Source organism: Aythya ferina (assembly GCF_964211825.1).
Source record: "Aythya ferina genome assembly, chromosome: 9".
In the NCBI taxonomy this organism is placed as follows: Eukaryota; Metazoa; Chordata; class Aves; order Anseriformes; family Anatidae; genus Aythya; species Aythya ferina.
Window position 1 is genome coordinate 23541408 of NC_140305.1, and position 12680 is coordinate 23554087.

At 37.8% G+C, this 12680-nt stretch overlaps 1 protein-coding gene across 2 annotated transcripts in view; it reads right to left on the bottom strand.

Moving 5' to 3' along the window:
- Positions 1–5022: 5022 nt before the first annotated feature.
- The window catches only part of PRKCI (protein kinase C iota), a 24139-nt gene continuing 16481 nt past the window's right edge, over positions 5023–12680 (bottom strand). For both annotated transcript variants that reach the window (XM_084530198.1, XM_084530199.1), the window contains 8 exons: positions 12128–12214; positions 11381–11516; positions 11040–11127; positions 9876–10001; positions 9694–9773; positions 8572–8661; positions 8161–8276; positions 5023–7605 (listed from right to left, as the gene is read on the bottom strand). In XM_084530198.1, the coding sequence (XP_084386324.1) occupies positions 7518–7605; positions 8161–8276; positions 8572–8661; positions 9694–9773; positions 9876–10001; positions 11040–11127; positions 11381–11516; positions 12128–12214 (811 nt within the window). In that variant the 3' untranslated portion in view covers positions 5023–7517. The remainder of the gene's footprint in view (positions 7606–8160; positions 8277–8571; positions 8662–9693; positions 9774–9875; positions 10002–11039; positions 11128–11380; positions 11517–12127; positions 12215–12680) is intronic.

The window sequence follows — 12680 nt, forward strand, 5'->3', positions numbered from 1 at the left end:
AAAATGGTGTTTGGGTGTTTTCCGCGCGGTGTTCGCCTCAGCGCTTAGCGGCGGCAGCTCCCTGAGGGCCGGGCTGTGAGGGAAGGCAGAGCCCCGCTGAGGCGGCTGCTGGCGGCCCTGGGCACGGCCACCCCCGGGTTGGTGGCCCCGGGTATGGCCACCCCCGGCATGGTCACCTCAGCCAGGGTCCCCCTGGGCATGGAGACCCCGGGCCTGGCACGCCATGCCCCCCCTGTGCCCTCTGCGCCTCACGGTGAGCAGCCTCGGTCCTCTCCTTCCCTAGCACCAGGGTGCAAGGATGATCAGAGAGAGAAAAACAAAGCCTACCTTGCTGCTGAGGATTTGGGCACACTTTAGTCTTTGCCTTCGCACCTTTGATGCGCTCGGGTTTCCTCAGGGCAGGCCGGGCTGAGCGGGGCTCCAGCCCCACAGCACAGCTTGGCAAGGCTCCTTTAGCTCTCCTTTAAAATACCACATCTGCAGCGCTTCCTTCTGATGATGGCAGAAAAGTAGAGCTCCAGGATTGCTCTAAAGCATATAATTGTCCCTTATATGCATAAAAAGAAGCATAATCTCCTTTTCACATATTACAAACTACATATATTGGTTGTGCACTGATACACAAAGTACAGACTTCTCTGTTATCACTCCCCTTGGTGTGTGACATTATTTTGTTTGCAGGTTTTGCCCTTGAAGTTAACATCTGCAGGTAGGAAACATCTCACTGTATGCTTGCACATCACCTAGCGCAATCCTGGAGACACATGGTGCTTTATATTGCAAAAACAATAAATTGCTGGCAGTTTAAATAGTATTACAGGGTTTAGAGTAACTGTGTAAACAGCTGTGCCTGGGCTTTTAACAGTAACAGTGATCATAAAGACAATAATGGTTATATTTATTTTTTAAAGCCTAGAGAAAACCACTTGACCTTTCTATTGTTAAAGAATTTGGGTAGAGATGAAGGAATCATAAATCTGAAGCACAGCACAACCTCCATTTATACGCTCATTGGAAGGTGGTGTAAGAAGAAGGATCATTGTTTTACTGTTGCCATATTGCAGAGCCCTCAGGCAGAAGCAAGGCTTTCCTACAAAATGAAGGGGTACCGAAAAGAAAACCTTAATTTTACTGAGGGATATAAACCTCCAAATTACTTGAAATTAAGTGTGCTCCCTCTTGGAGCTGCTTGAGGTAGACATTTCATAGAATTCCTGTAGAAAAATATTATGTCCCTTTTCATGGGCTAGAGAAAACAGAAAATGAAGGGAAAGTATAAATCCCTTTCATTCTACATAGGCCAAAGTAAAGATAAAAGCTTCCTAAAAACTGAAACCACGATTTAGTCATAGGGAAGAACACAATTAATGGAGAAATATTTTTTTTTTCCCTTTAATACTCTACTATTTGGCGTTTTCCAACCTCATTTTGTTTCTCTATTTTTATTGTAGATCACTAAAGATTGACTCAGCCCTTCCTCCGGGAGCACTTATCATAATAGCTATTACCATTATGAGAAGCGCCTTTTCCTTCCCTACATTTACCCTACTACTTGCCAGACTCAGTCCTCTGTAGCAGCAGAATCGCAGCTGAAACGTCTGCACCTGAAAACATCAGCCTCTACGCACTCTGAGTTTCATGAACTGGAAGCTGATCAGGACTGATAACTTTGTACTTTCCAGCCACTTGACATGCACTGCAAATAAGATTTGTGTATTTAAGGAAGTTTCACAGATGTTGGTCCATAAAACTACTCTTGGCTCATCTTTGCATCTGACTGCACTTGATCTAATTTAGCAACGCACAGTAATTAATAAATACCAGTCATTCCACCTCAACATGCAGTTTGATACCTACGTTTGTTGTTTGTACATTTCAAAGCACAGAAGTGTTATAAATATGTTTAAATGAATTCTAACATTGTGCAGTGTGTAGTAAGCACCCTGGTACTTCTCATAAATGCTGTTCTTTAGCCTGCAGCAATGCAGAATTACATGACTGTGCAAGCATTGGCTTCCTTTTTGGCTGCTACATCAAGCACTGCTGCTACATCTGCAGCATTTCCAGAATGGAAATGACAGAAAATAGTAAAATTAATGATTCTGTAGAGGGATTTAATAAACATTTGTAATTTTCTCTGTTTAAACAGTACAAGAGATTCCAGCCTTACATGCAAACATGAACTGTTTTTGCCCAGGGTAGGGAGGATGCGTGCCACTGAGGGGGATACAAGCAAGCTGCATGTGGGTGGATATTACATCTTTTATTAGACCTGCTGATGTAGGAAGCTTAGGAATTCAGCATCATCATTTCATTTGGGTTTTAAAAGTTCTGCACATTTTCCATTTCAAATTGCAAATCCCGGTAACCATTGTGCTGTAATAATGTTGCTATAGAGCTACAATAATTAGGCAACATAAGAAAGTTTCTAGGTAGAGGACTGTCTAAAGCAGGTTAACTCCACCTACAATTTTTACTGTGGACTGTGCAAAACAGATCCAAAAGGAACTAAAACCTGAGTTACAAACCCTTGCAAGATATAATCAACTGCAATAGCAGAGCATGGGAGGGATCTGGCTTTTGTTGCTAACTGTTCTGAATTTTCAAATTCTTCGGAAACTTACAAAATTAACGTTTAAAGTTGTCTTAAAGTGTAATTCACAAATAGCACCCTCACTGCTAGGTTTCAACACCTTTGGTTTAAAACCGAGGCAGCCTGTACAGAGTTTTTGTCTTTAAAGTCAGCTCTAAGGAAGAACAGTTATTATTTTTTAAAAAGTGATTTTTTTCCTTTTTAATTAAAAAGTGACTGCAGAAGTTTCATTTTTCAGTTAGAGTAAGAAGTGAGGCATATATAACATATGGTAAACCACAAGGCTTCCCAGAAAGCATATAATTTATTTCATACATCTCTAAAATACCACCAAGCAGGACACATGCAAAAATACAGGCCTCCAAAATACCATAAATCAAAAAAAGTATGTTTCAAAAAAGAACAGGTCCTGCCCTCCTCACACACATACCTCTTTTTGTTCCTTGCAGGCCACCTTTGGCAGTCTCTTGGGTTGATCCCTTGCACCTCTTCCACTCACGCACTAAGAAGAAGAGCAAGCGAGACAAACTAATCTGCATTTCTAAGTGCAAATAAAAATAAGTCCTCTAAACAACTGCGTATAAAATGAAGTGCCAAAGAGCGTATTACAGCAAAATGAAATCATCTTTCAGATGAGCTGGTTAACGCAGGCAAAAACTTGTTTGTCACACTGCTAAGCATGTAAAGAATTTTGTCACAGTTTAATGGATAAGATTTAAGTCGTGTATTTACAAACAAGCTTCTGTTCTGACAAAAGGAAAAAGCAGTGTATTTTTAAGAAGTGTTCCCATATAGTCTCTAAAGTTGCAAAAGAGGACAATTCAACACTGACCGGGGGAGGGAAGTGTTCTCTGTAAAAACGTGCATGCTACTGTCTTCAAAGAAAAAAAAATATTTTAGTGGCAATTTTAATGGCGAGTTGTAGTACTGAAGAGCACTCAATGTATTTGTGAAACCTACTACAAGAGATTAATACAGACGAGATGCTGTATTAGAGAAACCCTATTGCACCTCATGTTGCAGAACTCAAAAAGCTGATAGATTTGAGCATGATACACATCTTACAGAACAAGTTACTTTGAAAACAGTTATGAACAAATGCTGTATATAATAAAAATTGTGAAATACGACCTAGTTTCTGCATCTAAAATCACGGTCAAAATTTAGGTGTTTAGCTCAATGCTTCAGCACCCAAAGTAAGAGGGATCTAAGCTCAGCCACTTGGTTCAAGCTTAGAAGTCAAATGCCTGCACAACAGATTTCCAGTTCTATTTCTGTCTGAAAAAGCCCACCGCCCACAAAAAGATGAACAGGTCCAGGAGACGGATGCTTCCCTAGCTTTAATCATCAATGATTAAATACGTAACAGTCAGATCACACATCAAGTGTGCCCCTCAGATTCCTTTAACACAAACAAAAAAAATAATAATAAAAAAGCATCCTAACTGAACTCCTCAAGAAAATACAAGACATGGTAAAATTTCCTTCTTTTGAAAGGGGCTCCAAGCCCCAACTCCCTCCTCTCAGGAAAACACCATGAATCATATTCAATTTCAAATACCTTTCTTGCTTAAATTGCTTTGCGAACATCCATCGAGGAGTGAGAATGCATGGTTAGCAGTTATCAAGCACATACAGCTGATGCAAGCTATTAATTTCTTCCATAGAGTGTCTTAACATAAACAATTGCTCAGACTGAGCAGAGAGCAGTTGGCCACCAAACTGAACAGAAACAAGAAGCATGCGTGGGGGAAGGTCAAGTATTTAAGATATGCAGCCATCTGTATGTAGCATTTGTTTAGGACTACTGCTACATGCTTCTACTAAGAAGCCAGGCTGCAAGAGGAAGTCTCTTTTAAAATGCTTCTTAAGATACACAGCAGGCATTAATATACAGATATAATAAAATGCTGCATCTGTAACAGGGTATGAGCAAAGTGCCCTTGCCACAGTGTCAGAAATCTGAGAATATGTGGGGAGCAGTGAAAGAAACAGAAGTCAGACGAAGATAAGTGCAATGATGACAGCATTGCTCTGAACTGCAAATCCCCAGCAGCTGAAACGCCTTAGAAGCTCCAGCTGGAAAAGGTCCTTGGTCAAACAAGCTAGAATTGCATTTTAAATTTTACTTGAAGGCTTTTTTTTTTTTTTTTTTTGTATATGCACAGCTGACTGAAGCCTGTGTTAGTTTTGTTTCATCACTGGTGCTGGAAGGAAAGACAGAAGTGACACTGATGCTTTTTCTCCACAAAGCGCGATGAATATAGGGCTCCTGAAGCACATTCGTGAGGGACCTGCATTCCAGTGTACAAGACATCTTTGGAAAACGTGGGCTGGCAGAGGTATATTGGATAGTTACGGGTCTTCCAAGGATCCCAAACAAATGCCAGAGTTTTGCAGTATTTGTTTTTGAGGTTAACACACAGAGGCCTAATGTAAATGTTTTATTTAAAGTAAAAATTGTGCACAAATAAAGGGAATGATTACACAACAATGTTCAAGACCACATTCCACATGAAACAGGAAAATAGTGACAATATTAACTAGCAGAGCACCTAAGAATCCAACTTGTGTACAAAAAGGTTAACTCCACATAAATACATCATGCTTCTGATGCAGACATTGTATTCAAAAAAACAAAGCCTACTGCCCTGAACTGTTTACACCCTACGTCCCTTCTGAATATTCATGATACTTGCTATATGCTCAACAGTGAAAAATAACTGTTAATATCATGGCACTTTGGAGAAAATTAAAGTTTAAGAATGGACTTACAGTCATGTAAGACCTTTGTAGTTTATCTCATTGACAATGGTTAGATATATAAATAAGGTATTCTTTTCTGTAACATTATCATTTTCTTTTGCTTTGAGCACAAAAGACAGTGTATTACCCCATAACACTTCTGTGATGAACAGCAGAAATGCCCTTCCCTATGTAAAGCCATTTTACTTAATAATACCCCATATGAAATTAAGCCACTGTACAACATTTTTCTTGCTTGCTTTAAGTAACTTCCAAGTTTAATACCAATTAAGTCCTGCTGTCTAAACTAGTCACCCAAGTGTAAGAGTGAAAGGCTAAACACTTGATCACAATCTTAAAACTGCATGCAAGCAGTTCATTTCACATGAACTAACCACACTGAAGTTACTAGCTGCTCTTTAGAAATAGGTTTACTCTGATAGTTTACATTTGAAAATACACAACTTGAGTTCAAGGGAACCTGACTTAACAGTGCAGAGGTTCAACGTTTCCCTGAAATTGAAGCCCCTCCAATCACTTCCCAGTTTTGAAAATTCAGTCCGATATTTGTTTCCTACTCACGTTGCGAAGAAAAGTATGAACCAAATCCCATACTATCAACTACTGTGCAATTGTGCAATCTCTCCCCCTGAAGCTAACGTGTAAGTGAAAAAATTCACCATAAGATTGGTGCTATGAATTTACAGTTTCACCACACAAGGATTTTTCAAGGAGAGACATTGACTAAACAGAAATATTATTAAAAGCTTCAGATAAGGTTTGCTAATGTGTGTTTACAGACACTTAAATCTGCTTTCAGTAACACTCAGCCTGCCATACAGCTCTTATTTATATAACACAGATTCTTTTCTTCAATATCTCTTAATCCCTTTTCCCAAAAATACAAAATAAAAATAAAAAAGTGATACATTTGGCATTTCTTCAGCCTAAGACATTCAAAACTATTCCTCAAACATTAAAAATAAGCCATGCTGTATATTACACTGTTTACTAACGTGAAATGTAAGAAATATACCTCCACAAAGTCCTAGTTTGAACTGTTCTATTTATTCCGATTGCTTTACTATTAGATTTGAGTTTACTACCAACATGTAAGGTTTGATTTTGATTACAAATTACTGTCTATAAATGGAAAAGTTAAGGGAGTCATTGTGGACAGCACCTATTTTTTTCTAGACGTGCTTTTTCCACCGGCAACAGTATGGCAGTGAGATTTAAAATAAAAAAAGGGAAACAATGCCCTTACCTAGGCCATAGCTGTAGTGTATGCAATTCTAATACAGTAAGACAGAAACTGTGAAAGCAATAAATAATAGCATGAGGTTCTGCACTCTTCAGTATTAGCTGCCCATTCCTGCTAAATTGCACTCTACTAATTTTAATTTTTGAAGTATTAATTGAATTCCACTTACTTAAACTGACACTGAATACCACGCAACCCTCACTGAAAGGGACAGGCTCAGAAAGGCACTCTGTATCAAACTGCGTGCAAATCCTTGTATATCATTTTGGAGTGAAGCCTATTGATTCTAATACTGAGTTAATCAACTCCTTTAGGACAGGATCAATATACTCTATGAGAACAGCCATTCTTGACCTATTCAGTTAAAAAATCTGCTTTCCTTACTGTCATTTAAATCTGAAGGGCAAATGTAGCTGTAAGATGGAGCTGCAACTTCGACATCTAAGGAGAACAGGGCTATCATACATTTAGATTTAGAACTACAAAAGTCATGAGGTCTTACTTGTCTTGCTGGAAAAATGGAAGTCCTTTAATGGTATTTTATTACTTCCCCTAATGCAATTTGTATTCTTAAAGCAATAAGAAAACTTTCCTTTATCAGAACACTGTATTGGCAAAGTATACAGCCAGATCCCATTGTTCAGTCAGGAACCCCAGAGACCAACGTCCATATTAAGAATCAAGTTTGGCAAGACTGCTGGGAAGTTTACATTTTAAATCTTCTGGCAGCCCAAGGTTCAGCACGACGACTGTCCCAGACGACAATTAATACAAAAATTACTGACTAATCCACACTAGGTGGCAACGGTATGACGTTTTGTTATTCATTTTTATGCAAGTGCATTCAAATGAAGAGATGTTTATCCATGCAAAAACAAACAGAGTAACAATTGGCACAGTCCAGAAATGGAGAATTCAGACACATTCCTCAGCTGACATCAAAAGAGGATTTATGTATTCAAAGCCTTCAAATTCAGACTGGTCAATCTTCTTCACAATATCACTATTAAGATTAAAAAAAGTTGTTAGCTCAACAAAATTCAAAAGCAGCAAGATTAGCTGGCAGTTCGTCTTAAAAACATAGACCTCTACAATAGACTGCAGTTGAGAACATCCCCCTTTCTTGCTTTTAACCCTCTCTTTCCTTGTAACTTTTTTTCTAGCCCCTGCGACAGTGACAAAACCACTCGGGAGCAATATTCGAGAAACAAAATGCAGAAATAAACCACACAACAAAACAGGTCTTCTCCTTCACGTGTTAGTTTCTTTCAAGTGATACCATTAAAACTTGTAAAATAGCACTTATTCATCCTTTCTTAAACTAAAATTCTTTATAGTAGCTTTCCAATTGCTGATTTTTACATCGTACAATAGCACAATATTGAATCCATCCACTCTGAGCCTACTATGAGGTCACACAAGAATTTTCCAAACTAACACAAGAAATAATTATTTACTGCTTTACATACACCCTCTGTACTATAAATACAGCTATTCTATGAAGTTATCTAACTCCTTCACTGACTTATCAAAATGTCTTAAATTCTGTATTACTTACTCATCATCTGGAGTGAGCTGCACAGGTTCATTGGTGAATTGGGAATCAAAGTTATCCAGACCAAATTCTCCAGATATATTTGGTTTAAACGGAGGTACCACTTGCTTTTGCTCCATCTAAGAATAAATGCATTTAGTGACACCAAGAATGAGTTACAACCTACTGAATTATCTTTAAACGAGGCTGGAAGTTACCCTTAATTTTCTTTTGTATGCTTTCTGTGAGCATTCTATTAAACTACTGTACTTACAGTACGTAAAAAGAATTAAAAGGTTCTGTATTATGACTATGGTACACCAGTTACGAGCTTACAGTTTTTGAAAGTTTTTTTCTTTGTGGCATCCCATACAACAAAAACAAGTTATCACTGCGTACAAAGGAAGTAAGTCAGACCAACAGGTATTCACATACCAGGTCCCAATCAACGTTGCGAAAGAATGGATGTCCCTGGATATCTGCAAATCCTGTTTGAGGATGGCAGCCTAAACGCTCTTTTGGATCCTGTGCAAGAACAAAAATATTTCTAAATTGGTGCCACAGCCTACATGTGAATAAAAAGACACACATTATGAATTCTGTGAGATGTTACGAATTGTTATGAATTCTGTCACAAGGGGCAATGGAGAACGAAGTTAACATTATTTATTTTGGAAAATGTTCCAATTTACTGTCTGAAACAGGCACAAATATATGGAAGCCTATAACTGAATTGTATATAAACAGCCACCCCATCTATCCTCATTTTTATTTGGACCTGTTTAAACGTACTGTCATCTAACCCAGCTCTGAAACACACAAGTGAATTTGACTCTTCCCTCTCAATAAGCAGATTGCCTATGTGAGGCAATTGCACTGGGATAGCAACTGCAAGTTCCTGATAAATACAGCTGAAAGATTATTTTAACAAGTCCTTCCACTAGGAGGCTGTAACACTACAGCTCTCAATACAGGAGGACAGGAGGAAGCTGCAACAGAAGCAGTGTTCTTAAACAGTATTACCTTCTGAGTAATTTTAACCAAATCTGGTTTCTCCTGCTACTCTCCCCCCACTTTTGCAACTCACTAAATAAAATCCAGCATGTGCTTAGACTAATCCACTGCCACGGATGCAGGTTTTGACTATCAGGCTAGTTAACTATCAGCAAATAGCAAGTACATAGTGCCTCTGCATTTTCCTCAAGGAGGACATCAGAAATTGTCAGAGTGATTTGCTGAACTCCTATTTAAGTACCCATACTAATCTGGTACAGTTGTCCAATTCCTCAAGTTAAAGAAATTATTTAGAGTATTTCTAAACCTTTTAATTTGAAATTTACTCTCAACTCCAGACTAAGAATCTAAAACTTCAGGTTCTAAGAGAAATATCTAAAACACATTTCCCAGCCCCATTAAAATTCTGCAATATGTCCACACCTTTTCTACCCTATCTCTGTGTACAGTAGATAAGGTACATCTGCTACACAACAATTAGTCAACAGGTTTTAAAAAACAGCTTCTCTTGAGAAGTCTCAAATTGTCTGATTTAACTCTTACCTTATTAAGGAAACTCTTTAGAACACCTGCTGCTTTAACAGAAAGGGATCGGGGAATTCGGATCTGTTTTTCCAAAATTACTGCAAGAAACCAAGGTTCACATCAGCCTTTGCATCTTTAAAGTTAGATTAAAGGTAAGTAGAGACAAAGCACTAAAGTATATGAACATTCATTGTACTTACCTTGAAATAGATAGTCTTCTGTGTTCTGATCGGGATTGTCTGAACTTCCAACAATATCGAATGGTGACCTGCCTGCCATCATTTCAAACATAAGTACCCCAAGTGCCCACCAGTCTACGCTGAAGCCTAGAATTCACATGAGAAAATACCGATTAATTTTTTTTAGAGCAAAAATACATTTTTAGGGCTAAAGCAAGACTTGCATTAAGAAGAATTAGCTCAGAAACTTAAGTATCAATTAAATTTCTGATTACGTAGTTCTGTGTGACCTACTGAATAGAGGAAAGGTAACAGCTGTAACAGACATTACTTGGTTCATTGGGTGCAGGGTAAGAAGGAATGCCGTACAAAGAAAAGGAAACTCAGCAGGTTTAAAGGTTGGTGTTACAACCCTAAAGTCTTAGATTATATATAAGCTTAGTCATTGCTAACCAACAGTGCATTATCTGAGGCGGGGGAAGGACAAGAAGGAAGTACATGGTTCTTAATAGTAGCAAGACAGTCATTTATGGAGATGAACATAGCTATATTGTTATGCACTGCTAAAGAAAAAAAATGCAGCTAGGCTTAGACTGATATAGTCTGAAGTCTGTTAGATCAAAGATCTGCTTGGCACAGCACTGGAAGCTTAGGAAGAAAAGGTAAGTAGAGGAAACATACACGGTAAACCCTTTGCCTTCTGTACTCTCTTATCTCGTTTCAGGAATCATGTGGACTTCCTGAACAAGCAATTGCATAGACAATTTCATTTTTTTAAACACTGAACATTGTGAAAGGGATGTCCATTATCTAAGCCCTTTGCAATACATTTATTACTATACATTTATTACGATCACTGCTGCCAAATACAAAGGTCCAAAAATGAACACAATTCAAGACAGCAAGTAAATATTTAAGAGTATATAAAATAGTTATAAACAAGAATAAGTTTAGAAGACCCATGCTATTCTTCAAGATTGGTAAAAAGTTACGATGTGGGAGGCATGGTGTCTCGTTTGCTTGGTGTAATGTTTCCTGTCTTTGAAGGGTTTTTTCACTCTTTCAGAAAGAATGTTGAGTTAAATGGATCAGGTGTGTGATGGAGATTTGTATGTTCCACTGCCAAACATCTTGAGTAAGAGATAAGCCAAAAGTTATACAAGAGCAGTGAAAAATGCAACTTACCATAATCCTCCCCCCGAAGAATTTCAGGAGCAATATAGTTTGGAGTTCCACAGAACGTGCTAGTTATATCGCCAGGCCTCAGTCCTTCCTTTAAAAAAAAAGGATGGAGACAAAATAAATCTTAGGAAGAGATTCCACTCTCCCACTCCACTGAAGACTGCACTTGGAATTAATGCAAGTGTCCTGAATAAACTGTTCTCATTTTGAAATGAGTATACAGCCTATCTGCATGTGGATAAACAAATACTTGGAACCTTCACCATTTTATGTCTCTACATCTTTTAAATTAGAACAATTTCTTAATTGTTGATTTTACTGGTTAGCAAGGAACTGCAGCTTACCTTGCACATGCCATAATCTGTGAGTTTAATATGCCCTTCAGAATCTAGTAGCACATTATCCAGTTTTAAATCTCTGTAGATTATCCCCCGTTCGTGCAAATAGTTTAATGCTAGGCTGATTTCAGCAGAGTAAAACCTAGAACAGAAAGAGATAATGATTACCCAAACAATCAAAAAAACAAACCACCAAATCAGTCTTAGTAGAATGATACTTTTCTAAATAGCATTTTGTGTATTCCATTGTATTTTTTCACCAGGTGAGTAGATAAGTTGTTTGTAATAATACAACTGTTTCTATCCACAGTCACACACACACACTTTTTTTAAAAAAAAAGTAATATTAATGTCTGGTGAAATCATTCCTTTCACCTCAACCTGAGATGAAATACATGCAAGAAGAATTCAGCATTTGCCTAGACAGCTCTTCATGGTTGTTCTAAAAGAAACACATTATGATTAGACAATTTTAAAAGTACCACAGAACTGTTTTTCTAGAAAAAAAAAATGAGAATCAGATGCAGTCATCAACAGTAATGCTAATACAAGCAATTCTTAAGCGATTCCAATTATAGCTCCTTTTTGAAACAGAAAATATTGTAGCTTGCAGCAGTAAACTGAGGATGCAGTTTCAAATTTATTAAATTCTTAAGATCGGGAGAAGATTTGCAAGCTCACCACCATAATCTCTGCACTACTGCACTGTGTCAGAAAACCAATGGTTCTGATGAAATCTGCAATTAGACATACCTGGCATGCTCCTCTGGCAGTTTTCTCTGCCTCTGCATGTGAAACATTAGATCTCCTCCATTTACATACTCTATAACAAAGAATAACCTGAAACACACAAAAGTGTATCACAAGTGCTTCTATACAAGGCTGAAAGACTTCCTTATTGAACAGATATTTAAGATGTTACAAGTCTATTACTGGACAAATGTCAGTTTAACTTCTCCCATCTCTGTGGTAACACGGTTGGCTTCACCTATTTCCTTTCCCTTGAATAAACTCCCAAAGTTAAAAATCAAATATACAAAGTTTCACTAGATAATCTCTTTACTGATAGAGGAAAGTAAGTAATCCTTCCCACAATCCGTTACAACTACTGCTTCTCATCATTATGTATGACTGTATAAATAGATTGACATCAGTGTCTGCGCACATAAAAAAAAATCCATGTTTTCCTTCATGAAGCTCTTAATCTCATTTGGTCATAATTAATATTACTAATATCTTACAAATACTCTCTTCTCACTTAGCTCTACTAGCTTATCACCTTTTTGTACAGCAATGACACTGTTTA